General features: G+C 43.6%; 1 protein-coding gene across 2 annotated transcripts; it reads left to right on the forward strand.

The window, feature by feature from the left end:
• Positions 1 to 369: 369 nt before the first annotated feature.
• Slc25a27 (solute carrier family 25 member 27) lies at positions 370 to 18,451 on the forward strand. 2 transcript variants are annotated; one of them, XM_051204449.1, is made up of 9 exons: positions 370 to 562; positions 3,089 to 3,280; positions 5,297 to 5,381; positions 9,164 to 9,286; positions 10,985 to 11,097; positions 12,381 to 12,465; positions 14,078 to 14,170; positions 14,740 to 14,842; positions 18,214 to 18,451. In XM_051204449.1, exons 1-9 carry the CDS (start codon positions 457 to 459, stop codon positions 18,313 to 18,315), a joined length of 1,002 nt encoding a protein of 333 aa, XP_051060406.1. In that variant the 5' UTR covers positions 370 to 456; the 3' UTR covers positions 18,316 to 18,451. The 2 variants fall into 2 exon arrangements, with proteins under 2 accessions (XP_051060406.1, XP_051060405.1); XM_051204448.1 differs by lacking the exon at positions 370 to 562 and adding an exon at positions 1,220 to 1,338.
• The last annotated feature ends 320 nt before the right edge of the window (positions 18,452 to 18,771 follow it).

Consider the following 18,771-nt stretch of genomic DNA (forward strand, 5'->3'; position numbering starts at 1 on the left):
CCTTTGCCCCGCCCCAATTTTTGTGTGATTTTTGCCTTGTGGCTCCCTTTCACCTTCGCCTTGCTTTCAAACTCTGGCCAGTAGGGGGGAAGAAAAAAAAAGCAATGAGTTGAACTACACTGACCTGAGTTGGGACCAGTGGGCGATAACACACGTTCTGTAGCCTAGATATCAAGTAACTGGCAGTTTGCAGAGAGCGCCTAGCTGCCAGCCAATGAAAGACGTCGCGGAGCCCAAAGAACTACATTTCCCAGAAGCCTCTTGGGTTCAGCTTTGTTTTTCAGCACCTGAGGCCCCCCGGACCGGTCCAGCTACTAAGCGGGCGGCGGCTTTTCAGTGCCTTGTGAGCGCACGTGGTCCTTCCCCAACAGCTGTTGGACTGAAAAGGGGCGGTGCCGGCAGGGTGGCAGGTGCACAGGAGACTAGGGGTGCCCAGTGGTCCTGACCTGCTGCCGAATGTCTGTTCCCGAGGAGGAGGAGACGCTGCTGCCGCTCACGCAGAGATGGCCCCGGACGAGCAAGTTCCTATTGTCCGGCTGCGCCGCAACCGTGGCCGAGCTAGGTACCGGCTTCCCTAGTCTCGGCCTCCCCAGCTAGTGGCCGCTGGCATCGCGCTGGGGGAGGGATGGGCGGGTAGCCCAGCTCCAGGTTGGAGCATCTTCAGAGGTTGCGCCCTCCCAAGGATGTGGGCAGGTGCCCAGTAGGCCAGCTTCGGGAGGAGCATGGATTGGAGGTGTCCAGGGTCCTTGTCTTCCCATCCCCAGGGATGTTGTCTTATGCCTGAGTGAGTACGCTTGGGCTCTTCATGAGCCCTCATACCACTCTAGGAAACATTTACCCTTTCGTGAGCATGACCTTTTAGGAATCACAATCCATTTGTTCACATATTTTTCATCCTCCGTGGGATCGTCATCGTCGAGGTTTATAGTTTTATGTGGCCTCAGAATCTTTTAAGATTCCAGTGCGGGGCAGGGGTGGGGGTGGGATTCCACCTTGGGGATTTCAATTACTAACCATACCTACTGGACATCTGCCTACAGTCAGCCAGCCACATCTCTTCTTGACCCTATGTCTTGTTTACCCTACAGGAGGGACCCTGAGAAGTAATTTTTATAAAAGTGGTAAACGCAAGGCGGGGTAGCTATTAATTGGGGCATTAATAACAGTCGATACAGTAGTGGGTCCTAGGTCTATAATTGCAAAGACCCTTGTGTGGCCTTCTTTCAGGCTAGTGGGGGCACAAGCAGAGAAAGGCATTTACAACTGCTGCCTGTTGCAAGAGAAGCTATTTTTGTGTATCACAAGAACATCATAGAAAGAACAGATTCATCTGTCTAAGTGAGTCAAAACACACACACACACACACACACAAATGAACAGACCACCTAGCGTGTATTGTGGTATCTTGGCATGAACAGATGGTATTTTGTTGGGGAGGGGGTGGTGAAGTTATTTCAGATTACTCTTACATTTTCTTGTCCATTAAAAAAAGAAAGAACGAAGGGGGGGGGGAGTCTAGTGCATTAGTCATTTGAAAATGTTACTCAGTATTGTTCTAGCAGAGGTTTATCTTTATACCTAGCATAGCCAGCACACTATTTGTTGTTTGCCCTTTAGATCCTTCCCTTTTTGCTCTTTGACCCATGTATATGTCTCTCTCCTCTAAAGCTAACAGAGCATTTACTCACCAGCTTTTACAGGCTCCTAAAACCAGATGACCGAGTACTTAGATACATTAACAGTTTGGTTTCTGCCCTGATGCTCATTGGCTTGTCCAAGAGCACTCCTGTGCTATGTGTTGGAGAAATTTATATGAAAAATAGGGATCGGAAGCCAAGGAGTCAAAGTTAGATGGTAAAGGGGCCTATAAGCCAGTTCAGCATGAGAGCCTGAACTATGAAATAACCAGAATAAAAACAAAACAAAAAACATGTTTTGGGGAGCAGAATTTATACTTGGAATGAGGCTCTTACCTCTTCATATGTTTTTTAGCTTCATGTGTTAATAAAACACTTTTTTTTTTAAAGCATGTAGATGCAAGATACATCTGTTTAGGGAAATTATTTGCTAGATGCTCTTTTCAAAACCTGGTGGAAATATCTAACATCCTCCCTCTCTTTCTCTCCCCCTGCCTCTCCCTCTCAGCCTCTCCTCCCCTCCCTTCCCTATCCTCTCCTCCCCTCTCTCAGAGGAGGTATTCATGGAGTCAAATCAGGTAGTGGTCACTGAAAAATCTTGTGTACTGTCAATGATGTTCATGAACTCATCTCAGTACCCTTCTTAGAGTTATTTGGAACCTTGTACTGTGTGTATAGATCTAAAATTCCTGACGTGGGTCAGGGGCTAAACTTTGCTTTTAGGTAAAAGCAATCTGTTTCTAATTTGACATGTGAACAAGTTTTCCAATGAATAACATTGGAACTTACAAAGAACTCATAAATGGACCATGTGTAAAACTTACCAGTTCAGAAAAAAAAAATAAAACTTTTGAAGAATTTTGAGGATTGCCACCCCTGTATATGAAGACCTTCTAACCTCATTGCATCTTCTGCATCTCAAACATTAGTTCTGTGATTGGTTCTCATGGGAAAAAACACCCATGAAATCATAGAATTCAGCTTCAAGTTTATTGTAAATTTGTATCAGATCTCAAATGATAGTTCCTGTGGTCACAACAGAATATGGCTACAATAAGCTATTTCTCACTGGGAAAATTGAAGGGGGTTTGATATTGAACATTTTTATTGAAAAGAGATCAAGGGTTGTCCTACTTTTGTGGGATTATTTTGGTTTTGTGATTTGGTTTGGTTTGGTTTGAATTGGAGGATGCTCTGGGATGCTGCAGGGCAGTGAGTCTTAAATTTGAGTGGGCATGAGAATCTACATTCTAAATCATCCTTCTACTAATCTGAGTGCCTGAAAATAGGATAGGAAATTTTTCAAAGATTCCCTGGGTGATTCTGCTATGTTCTCAATACTTCAGAATCTCCAAACCATGGGAGAATATTAATCCTGTTACTTTAGAAGTTTTGTTTGTTTGTCTGAATGTTTTGGGGTTTTCCCTTTGTTTGTTCTTTTATTTCATTAGCAACCTTTCCCCTCGATCTCACAAAAACCCGACTCCAGATGCAAGGAGAAGCTGCCCTTGCTAGGTTGGGAGATGGCGCAACGGAATCTGCCCCTTATAGGGGCATGGTGCGCACGGCCCTAGGGATTGTCCAGGAGGAAGGCTTCCTAAAGTTGTGGCAAGGAGTGACGCCCGCCATTTACAGACACGTAGGTATTTATCTTGATTCTAACTGGTAAGTTTGTTGAGTTCCGTGTTTTTTTGCTTTTCTCTTCAGCTGTATCCAAAATCCAGCAAGAACATTGTTTTATTTATTTTTCTCACTCCGATACAATGAATCAGTAGAAGAAAATATTTCCAGTGGTTATTTAGGAGTTAGTGCCCTAAGTTTTGAGAATGGCATATGGACGTACTTAAACGGTCCACAAGATCCTTGGGCCAGCTAGGGTAGCTGGAAGTGGTGAGCAATAAATAAAGAGGAAGACAATTGATGTCAGCTTCAGACCTCTTTGAGTACACAAATGTGCATTCATACTCGCGCTAATATGGTTCTACACACATGTGAGCATAGCTGCACACCAACCACACCAGACACACATACACATGGAAAACAACAACACCACAATACCTACAAAGCACTTTAAGATAGCCAATCAAGTGCTGTCACCTAATAAATCTTGATATAAAGAGAGATATAATTGTTTCAACTTGGCTGTATGTTTTGAGTATTTTCCCCTGTAAGTTCTTTAATGATATAAGACAAAGGAACATAAATAATTTACATCATTTTCCCTTACTTCATAAACCTTAAATACAGTAAAAAATGAAGTAGGCTTTAAATTCAGAGTTCTGAATGAGCTTTCAGGTAAATGTTTTCATGTTCTTTGAAAGTTAAAAAATATATATCATTGCCCTGTACATCATAGACCAGCCATGGCCTGACAGAAGGCAAGGAGCCTTCCTTGCTAATCTAGCTGTGGCACTAGGGTAGACGTAACACAGGTGGACTTGCCTTTGTCTCCGTTCTGTGTGTTATTAGTGATAGCGGTCATGGAGAAATCCTTTCTAACCCTGCTTCCAGGGCGACACTCACAGAAATGGATGTCATTAACCTGTCAGCTTGTAGACTAGAACATGAAATTAGTTCCAAAGAGACATTGAGATAGTGTGGCCTTAGGCCCTTCCACCTTATAGTTGTTTCCTTGGCCCAGAAAGCATCGCTTTTAAGCATGTGCAGGCTTCTGTTAATATTCTATTCTTCACATGAGTAGGTTAGTGTAGAACTTTTTAAAGAGTCAGAATTATGCACAGAAACTTAAACTGCCTTGTAAATTTTTTTTTTTTTTTTAATGAAATACCAAGTCAAACTTCCTAGAAGTTTGGTATTTCATATCAAGAAAGCTCTTGTATGGGCACCCTGTACTGATTTTAATGGTGCCATTTTCTATCTTTTAAACTATTTCTCTTTTGGACCCCATTATTGTTCCGTGGTTTTCCTCTTTCATTTGTGTGAGCCACTTCGTTCTTCTCCTGTTAAGATCTTTCAATTGTGCTTAAAATATGGAAGGGGAGAAATGTTACTGACTCCTCTAGCGCAGTTACATGTGCACTAGAAGAGAACATCTTTTGTACACCAAGCTTCCTACTTGCGTATTTGAGTTGAACTCAACACAGAGAGCTATTGTTTGGGCTCCCTTTTCATTCTTGTTTCTCCTCCCCTTCCTGTGGTGGCGCTCAGGGTGGTCTAAACTGAAACAGGAAGACAGGCACAGCTCCTCTACCTAGCCTTCCTTCAAGCTCTAGAATTCAGAAACCCTTCAGACCTTGAGCTTAGATGTAGCTGTGTGCACGTTTGGTGAATTAATGTCTGTCAAATAATAATAATAATAATAATAAGTAACCAACACTCCAAACCCACCTGGAGAAGCCCTGAGGGTAGATAAGAAGAAATCAATGGCTAATGGATTTGATGTTGCTGTGTTAGAATGGGCAATGTGGGCCAAGGAAAGTGCGAGGAAGGTCAAAGAGCAACTTTCCCCAAAACACAGTGAGCCGAGTCCTAAAAGCTGAAGAGGGATAAACAAAGCAGAGAAGGGAGACTTTACTCTAGAGAGAGCAGATGAGGAGTAAGAATTCCTCCCCTGGAAATTAATGAGGTCAGGCCACAAGGTCCTCTTAGTTTGTTAGACACAAGATTGAATCTACCTTTTCATCGTCTGTTTTATGCAGTGTATTCGGGAGGCCGGATGGTCACCTATGAACATCTCCGGGAGGTTGTGTTTGGCAAAAGCGAAGATAAACATTATCCCCTCTGGTAAGTTTAGTTTTGAAACCAGGATGTCGTGAGCACAAAGACTTTAATATTTATTGATTACATTTACATCAAGTTATCCATTTGTACTAAAATCGTTTCAGTAACAGACTTAACTAATGATAGAAATCCAAGTAAGTGAGAGTTGTGTACATACTGTGTACAGACACACAGAAATGCATATGTGCATTACTCATGTTTATTCAGTATTTTAATCTTAACCAATCCAAAGGTTGGGGAGAGAATACATGCCTATTACTCCAGCCCTTGAGAGGTGAAGACAGGAAGATAGAGAGTTGCAACCCTGTCTCAAAAACAAACAGTAATGAAGAATTCTACTGGAGCATCATCAATTGGGGCATCCTTTTTCAAACACCATTGTCTTAGTTAGCTTTCTATTATTGTGATAAAGCGCCAAGACCAGAAGCAACTTGTAGAGGAAAGAGTTTACTTCACTTACACTTCCAGATAACAGACCATCACAGAGATGGTCAGAGCAGGACCTCAAAGTAGGAATGAGGGTGTGGAACCTGAGGCAGGGACCCCAGAATGCTGCTGGCCAGCTTGCTCCCCATGGCTTGCTCAGCACGCTTTCTTAAATAACTCAGAACTACCTGCCCAGTGACAGCAGTGTGCACAATGGGCTGGGCCCTCTCAGAACATCAGATATTATTCAAGAAAGGGCCCCCACAGGCTTGACAATGTGCCATTCCGATGGGGGACATTTTTTTCAATTGAGAATCTCACTTTTCAAATGACTCTAGCTTGTGCCAAGTTGATGTGAGACTAGCCAGCATATGACTTTTATTATAGCTAGTCTGTTTTAATGAATATGAAAGTAATACATTAAATCATTGCATTACCATGTACTTTTGTAATTATATTCCAAAGACACCTGTCTCACTTTCAGAAATGCTTTGGTAAATTCAAGGCACTGTATATCAAGTCCTTTAAACCCTTCACATCCTAATGCATTTTTTTCCATGTGCCTTTTATTTAGAGACCATTAATCCCAAAATTAATTTTCTCAATGAAAAATTATTCTCTCAGAAAACATCACCCAAAAATAAAGTAACCTCTTTCTAGAGGAGAGCTAATTTGTGGTAAATATATGTTTTGTTTCTGTTTTTTGTATTATTAGAAGTTTTTGTATGGTCCAGTTTTTAAAGATCGTGTCTAGGAAGTGAACCATGTTTCTCTCTCTCTCTTTTTTTTTGTATCAGTTCTACCACATAAAGGCTAACAGTGAGGTCTGCTGCCTTCTCTGGACAGACAGTTCATTCTTTTTTCAGACAGTGGTCTAGCACAGCCTACCCTAGGAATCATGTGAAATTGCTTAAAGAAGAAATACCCAGGAGTAGATTTCACAGTCCTGTAAAGGACAGCAGGTTTGGGGGCACCTGTTTGTATTGTTTGGATCCTTTTGATAACAGAAAGAAGGCACTGTAATGAAGGAACACCTCTTGCCAGTTCTGCTAAAGCACATTTAGCAAACAGTTTTATATTCAAAGCTCCTTGTTCCTCGTTCCCTGAAGTTTAGGTTGTCACTTAATCTTTTTCTATTGTCCTTTCTTTTCTTTCTTTCTTTCTTTTTTTTTTTTATAAGGTTTTTCTTTCTTTCGTTTTTTAGGTTGTAAATGTAGGAGTTTGGAAAGGAGCCTTAGCAGTTGTGGGACTTGAACCCATACACTAATGTACTCCATTCCCAAGATGTAAGAATAATGAACGCATTTGATGTACAAATCCTCATTGTCCTGTGTGTTTAGGTGCCTCTGGTCCTTCTTTTTAGTCACTCAGTTCTTTGGCTTCCTGGACACTATGGTCCTTTGATCATCTCTTGGCTCTTTTTGTCTTTTCTTCTTACATGGGCTGCCAGCTATGACTGACTCTAAGGGCCAAGGGCCCTGCTATAGTCATCAGTGTTTCATGGGAAGAGCCCCATGCTCCGAGGATACGTGCTCATCCCTGGATGTTGAGGAATTGTGTTCTCTTCCCTCTATATGCCTGGTGTGTTCCTGTATCTCTGTAGCCTTGACTACACTTACAGGCTGAGATCCGAATGGACATGTACAGAGTTGACACTCAGTTTCCAGGTGGACTCTGTGACTACTCAGTACTACATTCTTTCATTTTGTTCATGCCAAAGATTCATATTTCCATCATGTCTTTGCTTATTAAGAACCACAGTAGTAGGCCAATGAGATGGCTCTGTAGATGAAGGAATTTGCTGCCAAGCCTGAAAACCTGAGTTAATCTTGGAGACTTAAATGCTAGAAAGAGAAATGATGCCCACAAGTTGTCTTTTGATTCTGTGTGTGTGTGTGTGTGTGTGTCCCTCTCTCTCTCTCGCACACACATACACACAACACACAAACACACACTGAAAAAGAGCTATTTTAAAGACTAGCTTTGTGCAGTCCAAATTCCCATAGCAGCCTTTCCACACAGCCACATGTGCTTCATTTTGAAAAGCTCAGGGATTTGAAGTCAGGGAAGGGCTTGCATCCCGTTTTTCTCCCTTAACAGGGGTGTGGCTACACCGCTGCTGAAGTGATGCCTACCTTTGCATGAGACAATGTACAAGTGCCCGTTGCTTTAAAATTTATAGCCGAGCAGTGGGGGGCGGAGGAAGGTAGATCTCTGAGTTCCAGGCCAACCTGATCTACAAAGCAAGTTCAGGATAGTCAGGGCTGTTCAGCGGAAAACCCTGTCTGAAACACATTGTTTTTAATGTATAACATAAACGTTAAGAGTAGTTCACAGGGGCTGGAGAGATGCTCAGCAGCTAAACATTTCCTACTCTTCTAGAGGACCAGAGTTCAGTTCTCAACACCCCTGTTTCATTGTTTATAACTATCTGTAACTCTTAAGTCCAAGGGATCTGAAGTCTCCTTCTAGCCACCCCCACACACACACACACAGAGAAAGAGATTAAAGAAAATTCTTGTAAAATAGTTCACCATAAACAATATGCATTTGTACCATTAAAACAAAACAAAACAAAAACATAGCTACCCAGTGAAAATAAGGGAAAGAGTGTTGAGAGACCCAGTTCCCAAAAGAAGTATAACTATTCATTACACATGTCAAAACAGGGAGCATCACTAATAAACAGGGGAATTAATTCAAATTCCCTTTAAAGTGTTGTAGAAATGTAAAGCAATAGAGCCCTTATAACATCCACTGCTGGTTTAAGCTTCTAACTTGGGGATGCAACACTGTAACCGTTATAGCCGAGCAGTGGGAGGCGGAGGAAGGTAGATCTCTGAGTTCCAGGCCAACCTGATCTACAAAGCAAGTTCAGGATAGTCAGGGCTGTTCAGCGGAAAACCCTGTCTGAAACCTTGTTTTTAATGTATAACATAAACGTTAAGAGTAGTTCACAGGGGCTGGAGAGATTGAGTCCTGCTCAGTGTTGGCTGGGAAGAGAGGAGCTTTGGCCTCCAAGTTTCTTCAGAGGGAGGAAAGCTGTCAAGCCTGTCACTTGGAAACCCAGCTCAGCCGTGGCTTAAAATTGTGGCTTTCCCTCCTTTGCCCCTAGGCTGATTGCACACATCTGCTGTTTTGTCGCCCTGTAGTCATAAGGCCAGGGGCAGAGAATTAATCAGTTCAGGTGTCTGTACAATTACAGCCATTTTTCTTTCCTTTGGATTCAGGTGGAAGGGTTTCAGACTTTCCCTTTAGTGCCTGCGCAAGTTCAGTGTGGTTCCCTTATAAAGTCTGTGAGATGGGTGGAGACCTAGAGCAAAATAGCAAACCAACCATCTGTCCCCCTTTGCGATTAGGAAATCCGTCATTGGAGGGATGATGGCTGGTGTCATTGGACAGTTTCTAGCCAACCCCACCGACCTGGTCAAAGTTCAGATGCAAATGGAAGGAAAACGGAAGCTGGAAGGGAAGCCCTTGAGGTAAGTCACCCAGGAGGCTTGCTTTTCCTTCCCCATTTCCAGCCTCCTGTTTCTTGGACATTTATCAAAGCCTCCCTTTTGTGATCTGATTTCTACTGAAGGAGTTAACTCCATCCTTTCCGTTTGAAGTTGAGTCCATAAAGAGGCATGAGCACATGATGACTGCTCTGTATCAGGTGAACTGTATCAGGTGTTCATAGCTCCTTGTTAGACTAGTCCCCTGTTCCGAGTAGATGTGAACCATTTAGACAGCCAGGCACTGTCATTTGGGCCTGTAATGTCAGCACATGGGAAGTACGTAGTGAACTCAAGGCTATGGTCTATAGGTTTCAAAAGGAGAAGGGGGGGGGGGGGTGGGAGGGAGGGAAAGAGAGAGGGAGAGAGAGCCTGCCTCTATATCACCAGTAAAGTGAAGGCTAACAGCTATTGCTTCCTCCTATAATTAATGTGGGCATTTGCATTACAAAACTTCAAAAATCATGATATCTTGATCATTTTACTAGACTCCGAAGAGAAAATGATGACAGAATGTATAATGCTGCCCACTAGAAATGTTTGAATCATCTTGCGCATAGCGGTACATGCCTATCATAGGAGGTTGAGGCAAGAGATTTTCAAGTTTGAGGCCAGCTCATGCTCAATAACAAGACTCAAAACTAGAAAAGACAAAGAATGGAGACAAGAAGGAAAATGTTGGGCTAGAGAGATTGGGTCAGCAGTTACGAGCACTGGATACTCTTGGAGCAGGCCCAGGTTCAGTTCCCAGCACCGACATGGTGGCTCACAGCTGCCTGTAGCTCCAGTTCTAGCGGAATCCAGTGCTCACTTCTGGCCTCATAGGATCCAGGCATGTCGTGTACTTTCATACATACAGACAAACCACTCATACACATAAAATAACAAATCATTTTTTAAAGGGAAATGCTTGAATCAAAGGTTGGCCTTTCAACACAAAATTATTCAGCTTATCTAGAAATTAGACTTATAATCCTTTAGTTTCTAATCATTCGGAATGAATATTATTTCATCCCTGATGGTATCTGTTGACCGTCGTTGACCTGTGCAGACCTGTCTGCAATCTGGGATTTGAAGACCTTAAAAAATGGAGGGGACTGCGGTCTAACACTGCAGACAGCTTTACTTCAGTTTCAGCGTACTTTTATACACGAATGTAACAAAGAAAGCAATGATCCGAGGAAGAGAGTTGGAATTCAGAAAAACGTGTAAATAAATGTCAGTAAGCACAGACTGAATGTTAACAGAGCAGCCCTTTCCCAGGACTTTCTCAAGACACACCAGTTTAAACACAGTTGCCTGGCACATATTGTAGATTGTATCTGGGAAGGCACGAAAGCAAGGCAGAAGCCAGATCCAGATCAGGGTGCACTGAGGACAGCGTTCAGCATGTCCTTTCACCAGATTGGGTTCTAAAGCTATGTTCCAACACTCAACAAGAACAAATATGCCTTATAAACTGAATGCAAATATTTGTTGCAGGAAATCACATCTGGGACCATCCAGGTAACAGAATGCACTTGAGGTAAAAGGCCCGCTGCCTTTTCTCCTGGAGCCTCTCTCCCAGCTCCCGAAGGTGTTGCTCACCACATGTCATTCCTTCACCTGTGTGAAGGCGAAATTTACACATCTGCCTTCCACACACAAGAACACACAGACTAACATCTCTGTTATTTTCCTTAGATTTCGTGGAGTACACCATGCCTTTGTAAAAATCTTAGCTGAAGGAGGAATACGCGGACTGTGGGCAGGCTGGGTACCCAATATTCAGAGAGCTGCGCTTGTGAACATGGGAGGTAACAAGCTGCTTGAATCTCTAAGTCATAGTCACTGAGTTATGGGAGACAACCCTGGGGTGTGGAAGGCATTGTCGTACTTTTCAGTAGCAGGAATCAGCAACAGTAACTGAGCATATTATCTTGGAGTATTTTCACCGCATTCAGTGATGTACAAAAACCACCAAAGGCAGAAAAGTGTTCCCATAAGCACAAAAGACCAAACTATCTACGGCCTCCTGCCCCAGCCCAGATTGTCCTGTGAGAGGAAACTAATGTGTGTAGCTGCCTGTCAGTCACTCTGCCCATATGCCCAAGTCTCAGTACCTGAGGCTCAGCTCCTGCTCCTTTGGAATTACTCCTAAATAGCATGGCATGCAGACTGGAAATAGGAAAGTTCCTCCCACAATTTATCTCCATCCCTCTCACTTTAATTACTATTTTTTAAATAATGTAACTATAAAGTTTGGTCAATTACACATCAAGGAAGTTGGAAAAGACTAAAACCCATTTTTGGAAGGTTGAGTCAGGAGAGTCATGAGTTCAAGGCCAGCCTGAGTCATAAAATAAGACCTTGTGTCACAAAAAAAAATTTAAGACATGTCCTAAAAATGTTCTTATTTAGGAAATTCTATCAATATAGTAATATATTACTAGAGAAGCTACACTTACACCATTAGGGAAAATATAAGAGGGGAAACATTTTAAAACTGTGTGTCGACAGATACCTTTATTGAGAAGTTAGATATAGCCTTCCCTAAAAAGAAACATTATTTTAAAGGTACATGCCTATTGTTATATTTTCAAAATCCAGAACATATAAACATGCATGGACATAGCATTTTATAACTTCAAAGGTTGGTTAATGGCCATTCTACCACCAGACAGATAGTCCTGAAATTGGCAATGCCTATGCTTTAGACATACAGTGGGTATGTGTATGCCATGGGTCCTGGTATGGTAGGCATGTTTATTCACCAAAATCAGCTTGAATACAGGAAAGATTACAAGCAACAGTGTACATAAAGTAGTAGCTTGTCTGTCTCGTTATGAATACAGAATTTTGGATACAGAAATGTCCCTGTCATCCTAGGTTTCCATCTCTGGGGACAGTCACTCCCTGTGTATGTGCACAGCAGGCCTTGGAAGGTAGATGTCAAAGCTACCGGCTACTTCCATCTTCTAAAATCATCTTAAGCCAACCCCCAACCACATAGTCCGGCACATAGTCCAGCCCCAAGCCCAGCACACAAAATGCATTCCCGGTTGAATGAATGACTGCTCAACCCGTTTCCCTTTGCCAGACTTGACCACCTATGATACAGTGAAACACTACCTGGTGTTGAACACCCCATTGGAGGAGAGCATCGCCACACACGGTCTGTCCAGGTAGGTGGCTGTTTTGAGTCATTTTGTTTTCTCTGTTTCCTTTTCTTTGTTTTAGGATTTCATTCTACTTCTATTGTGTGTAAGCGTTTGTGTCTGCCTGTGGACATTCGCGTGTGAGTGCAGGCGGCTCCTGAGGCCCAAAGAGTGTGTCGTCTCACCTTGAGCTGAAGATACAGGTGCTAGGACCCACACACTGGTCCTCCGTAAGAGCAGCAAGAGCTCCTAACCCTCTGCCATCTCTCTAGGCACATGTGTGGCCCTGTCTTAAATGGTTGGCATAAGCTCTAACTTTGGGGATCTTTTGGTCAAGAATGTCACCCGGAGAGGAGGAGGATGCTATGTTTTTAAAGGGTGGTTTTCTTCAAGTTTGTTGCAATTAAGATGTGGGAGGGGCAGATAAAATCACAGCATAGGTTAGATTAAACTCAGCAAAGATTTGTGCCTGGTTTGGGCAGGGCAGTTTCTGATGATGGTCTCTTTAACTCAATTCAGCAGCTATGGGCTGATTGTCCCAGTCTGGATTTTGCAGTGGCCCCGCCCAGAGAACTCACCAACAGGGAGAACTAGACAAGTATGAACACTGTGAACAGTAATTAAAGAGAGAAAAGACTGAGTCCCTACGAGTCTCAAAGGAGTAAAAGGGAAGGGACATAGCATAGTTTGAGGGATACAGCTCTTCAGCGTTCCTTCTCTCTGACACCCAGTTCCAACTTCTTCGTTACAATGAGTGACTTTGGGTGTCTTCTGGCCTTCACGTCACAGTGATTTACCTCAGCTGGCTCCTGGTCTTGTTGCCAACGACTGAAAAATATCTTCAACCCCCCCCCCTGCACTATTGAGATGGCCTTAGACATGCAGTGTGATATTAATATTTGCAAGTTGATGTTGGAGTTACACCTCCTTTCCTCCCTCTCCCCTTTTTTTTTCTCCCTCCCTTCTTCTCTCCCTCCCTGCCGGCCTCTCTCTGTGTATACCAAGAATATTCCTTCGTACATACTACTCTCTGTCCTTGTAACACCTCCTCCAGATCTGCACTGACAGACAGGTGACCTGGTCACTCCCAGAGCCTTTCCTTGCCTGCCTGTCGCGTAGTTAACTGGTTTGCACCTATCATGTTTGCCCATTTTGCTTTTTCCTAGCACTGGTTGGGATCTGAAGTTAGCCATTTTTCCTTGGCTTCTCCCTGAGTAGAGCTTAGTCATGGCCAGAACAGGATCTCCTTAACCATTTATGATAGTAGTATTGGGGGGGGCGCACTAATGGGGGAGTGAATGTGTGCCATGCTGGCCTATGCATGCCACAACAGGCTTGTGGAGGTCAGAGGACAGCTTTCGGGAGTGGCCTCTCTCCTTCCATTGTGGTTCATCAAGCTTGCCTGACGAGACAAGCTACCTCAAAGGGGACAATCTTATCGCTCTCATTCCCTGCATGAATGGAAGCCTGGCACCAAGAGGCACATTCTGCTGGCTGGCCAGGCTTGAAATATTTCCTGTCCCTTTAACAGAACTGAGCACTAGTTTTAAAATCAAAGAATACTTAGCACGCCATTCTTGTTCAATATTGGGCAGCTATTGAAATATTCTCTTTTAATTTCATTTCTTTGTGTCTACAGTTTGTGCTCTGGACTTGTAGCTTCTATTCTGGGAACACCAGCTGATGTCATTAAGAGCCGAATAATGAACCAACCCCGAGACAAGCAAGGAAGGTAGATAAATCCTAAGTGCACACATGTTGGATTATCTGCCACACTCCTTCCTGGTCTTTCAAAAGACGCTTTCTTGTGGGTTTTTGCAATAGAAATGTGATCACGTGTTTTCCTGCCCCGTGGGGCAATTGTGGACGTGAAATTACCTTCTCTTTGTCTGATGCACATATACGAAGCCTTTGGGGACTTGGATGAACGGTCATATTATTTAGACACCAAGTAGTCACTGTGACTTCATTGTTCTGAAAGCTTATTCTGCTAAGAATTTGCAGACACCTCTGTTCAGAGCCTGGGCTTTTACATAACAGGATACGACCTAGTATAAAACAGTCTTTTCTCTCTGGAAGAGGTCAGCTGCAGTGAGCTCAGAGAGGCTCAAGGGGCGATGGGATAAAAGAGTCCGCAGGCAAATGCCTGCGCTCAAATGAAGATACCTATGCCAATGGAATACTGATGCTGTTTGTTCTAAACAAGCAGACAGCATTTGATGATCACCTTCCCTAGATGGCTGTATTTACACCTCTGTTTACACAGGAGGCAATGTGACAATGCGCTCTTTCTCCTTGCAGGGGACTTCTATATAAGTCATCAACTGACTGCTTAATCCAGGCTGTCCAGGGGGAAGGCTTCCTAAGCCTGTATAAAGGCTTCCTGCCATCCTGGCTGAGAATGGTAAAGATGGGGTCTCTTTTGTGTTTGCTTTTATTGTTGTTTTCTTTGTATTTGAATTACATGTACCTTACAGATACATTTCCCCTTCTGATGTAGGGCTGTGCCCTGCCTCCACAATAGGTCCCATCTATCCTTTCTTTTTTTTTCTAATACTTTTTTAGGTGTGGTTGGGTTTTTCTGTTGTTGCTTTTTGTTTTTTCACCTCTCCTTAGAACCATGTTTCCTTTCTTGATAGACAAATGAATGAACCAGTCACATTTATTAAGAAATAGGCTGATAAACTGTTACAAAAGTAAAGACATGCTCTTTACCATTTACTTATTCATTGTGTGTGATATAAGACCTTTACTAGTCTTATGTATCAAGCCCTGGGCTGGGGTGGATACACAGATTTCAGAGTGGAGCTCTTCTGAGGGAATTTTGCTGCTTCAGAACTTGTTATTTTGGTGGCAGAGTTATCCAGGTGTTGTTACCACAGAGACCCTGCTTTAGAGGAAGGTGTTGTGCCAATACTTCTGCCCTCCACTACAGTGCCGTGAGACACAGCAGTAGACAGCGTTAGTAATGTCATAAGTATAACTAAAAGCAAGGCACTTTTTAAGTACTTACAAATATTTGAAAATGTGGAGGAGTTGCGGGGTCAGAAACTAATCAATCAAAGTTCCGCATACTATAATAAAACATGTAACCATCTCTATTTACGCATGTTTGAGTGCATGCCCTGTAGTCAGAACTTGGCCTGGAATAGGAAACTATAAATGGTGAGTTCATAGGAAGAATTGCTAGTGCTCTGGAGATACACAGAAAGCGAGTAGAACAGTCTGCACAGGGAATTGACAGGGCCTCCCTAGAAGAGACTTTGCAACTGACATTTGAGCAGTGACTAAAGCTAGGCCTTAGGTGAGAAACATTCCCCGGAGAGGAGAGGGGTGGGAGTATACTGAGAGCCTAGGGGTAGAGTGTAGGAAGCCCAATGAGGAGGTGGGCAAAGGGCAAGACAGAGAGGCTGGAGCAGCTAGAGAGGGCCCGGTGAACTGTGCGTGCCGGGGTAGGCTGAGGCTTAGCCACTTCTACACTAACATCTGTCTTCTCTGAGTTGAGAAAAAGGCCTGGGTGATCAATGAAGCTTAACCGTAGAGTCGGGCAGTGAGGGAAGAGGACACCTTTAATAGGTATTTGGGGTGTAGGGGCCTGATTAGCTAAGTATAGCAGAACAGCCAGAGAAGACAAGGAGAAAAAGTGGCCCTGGGCCATGGTGCTGACAACAGTTTGATCAGATGGACATCATCTGCAGGGCAAGAAAACTGTAGATGAAATCTGCAGAAAGGGGCCAGGACACACAACCACAACCCAACCTGTCCAGGAAGCAGAGAGCTATCTACAGAAAGGGGCCAGGGACAGGTGCATTCAAAGACTCTTTCATACACACCCTGTCCAGGAAGAAAGGGACAGGCACACTCTTCAAAGACTACCTGGCACACACCCTGTCCAGGGGTTGAGGAGGTGGGTTTAGTGGGCTAAGTGCTTGCTGTGTAAACACAAGGACACACACACATACACGGACACACACACACACACACAAATGCACATAAGTACACATACAAAAAACTAGGAGACAGGGCGGGGGGGGGGGTAGAGATGGAGGGCTGGTACCAAAGAAAGGCTCCTCACCCAGCAAGCATCATCAGGGTCCTTGCTGTTGCCCTGTTGGTTGCCGCTATGCATGATTGAACCCAGACATCTGACTCATAAGCACCTTCAAGTATCCAGCTGACTTCACTGTCGCTTGGGATTAGGTCAGAATAGCTGGTGTATTCACACCACGCCACATATTGGCCATGGGCTAGCATGTTCGTCATAAATTTAAGCCCTGTGCGAGCCCAAGTTGTCAGTGGGAGGTCACTTGCTAAGGGTCACGGCGGGAGCTTATTTGTATATTCAGTGGAAGAATATCAAGCCAAAAGAGCTTTTGAGTATCCAGCTTTGCAGAAACGGGAATGGGAAAGGACTTGAGTGGGCTCAAGACAAACCCGAGGCAGGACAATATGCAGAAGGGTTATTGACAGTAGTCACAACTGTGCTGCTGAGGAACTCAGTAAGTACCAACAGCATGGGTGTACAGACACCCATTATCTTCCCACAGGCTTTAGCTACATGATCTCTCTCTTGAACTCACTCAGTACCCCCCAGACCCCACCACAGTCCTTTCCCTGAGGCAGAGGAGGCATGTTGCTTCATCCAGTCTCCGTGGTTTCCAACCTGTAGTATTGCATTTATATGAAGAGCGAATCACACCATTAGAAATGGCTGTAGATCCTTCTTAGCTAGGACCCCTGCCTCCTTGGGCTCTCTGCAGTTTCCTCTACTGCTTCATTTCTGATGACATGGGAATATGGCACATTCGCAACTTCGTGCTTATGATTTCAGCTGTGTCTGAGCAGATCAGCTCATTGCTACTTGGTAAATCCTCAGTGTGCCAATGTAACATGTTGAGAAATTCCAAACATAGGCATATGCATTCCTTTACAAACACACTGAGCAAATACTGTTTAGATTCTAGCTAGTTGACTCTGTTACGCAGTGAAAATCCTTCCTAGGCACCGATTAGAACCAAAGTAAAGCAGAATACCATCCAAGTACCCTTTTCTAATACTTGCTAGTATTTATGTCTCCATCTACACCCTTCCCAGTTCCTGTGGATGTGGTCATTCCGATTAAGGTCAAGCCATTCTGAACCAAGAGATCCTTTTTCTATGTAGTGTGAACTCGCTTGTGCAGATTGCAAGACATCTGGGACTGAGATTTTATGACCCAACCCTTAAAAGCTGATCTTTGTCTTCCTAAGTCTCTAATTGGAGAGCAGTCTAGTAGAGAAGTCAAGGCATCCCACGTTGTAGCCTTGTAACCAGAAATGGTCAGTAGAAAGAACCCTGTGGTCTAGTTCCACACTGAGTCAGTGGGCAGTGAACTACTAAACCTCAGCATTCTCATCTATAAAATGGAGATGTTTTTTTTTTTTTTTGAAAGTTGTTTTTAGGGGAATCTGTGATCAATATGACATGAAAATTCTTTGTAAGTTTCAAGGTGATTTACAAAGGTAAACGAGATTTATGGGGCCTTTTATTTCTTTACAAGTGGGTTGAAAATGATGTATATGTGATATGTAGAATATTTGTAATTACTTTGAAATATGCACTAACCTCTTTGGTTAATCTTTCAGACCCCTTGGTCAATGGTGTTCTGGCTCACTTATGAAAAAATCAGAGAGATGAGTGGAGTCAGTCCATTTTAAGCCCTTAAAGCTAGAGTGCTCGTTGTTACTGAACAAGGGCATCCGCAACCCACGCCCCCTATTATTTCTACCTCTTTAGGAAGATACTTTACTCCACAGAGACTGCGATTTACAGGGGGAAGCACTTTCTATTTCTATGGAGACCGAGTTCTCTCTGACTCCGCTCTTTATCAAAGAGTGATCTATCTGGTCCCAATCTCTCAAGACCAACCACTGAGACTCAGCGCGGCATTTCCTAAAGAATGGAACCTGGACCACTTTGACCTTGGACCAGAAGGTGTAGACGTTGAGCTGCTGGCCCCTGCAAAATCATCTGCATAGAGGGGTGCCAGAGGGAGCCAGCCCCTCCCTCAGACCTGGATAGACTTCAGCAGCATGGAAGACCTTAGTGCTTAGGAAACACATGTAACATGTGCGCCGGTATTCATTGTTGCAGTGTGACCACTCACTCTTCTGTTATTAGAGGGCACAGATTGTAAACTACAGAGAGGCAAGTGAAAGTGCAAGAATAAAGGTTTTGAGTTTCCCTAGTGCTGGAAGAAGTTGCTTTACCATTTCTTGCAAGGAGGATGGAAAAATAAAAGAGGCAACTTGCAGTGATGTGTAGATCTCAAGGGCAGAGGCCACCAGCTGTCAG

The sequence above is a fragment of the Phodopus roborovskii genome, unplaced genomic scaffold (assembly GCF_943737965.1).
Source record: "Phodopus roborovskii unplaced genomic scaffold, PHOROB, whole genome shotgun sequence".
NCBI lineage: Eukaryota > Metazoa > Chordata > Mammalia > Rodentia > Cricetidae > Phodopus > Phodopus roborovskii.

What these genes read in the sequence shown, in the direction of transcription:
- Slc25a27 (XM_051204449.1), top strand. Translation starts at nt 457, where the DNA reads ATGTCTGTTCCCGAGGAGGAGGAGACGCTGCTGCCGCTCACGCAGAGA. An exon ending in CGCCATTTACAGACACGTAG is followed by an intron (nt 3,281 to 5,296) that starts GTATTTATCTTG and finishes TGTTTTATGCAG; the next exon opens with TGTATTCGGGAGGCCGGATG. An exon ending in TGCCATCCTGGCTGAGAATG is followed by an intron (nt 14,843 to 18,213) that starts GTAAAGATGGGG and finishes CTACCTCTTTAG; the next exon opens with GAAGATACTTTACTCCACAG.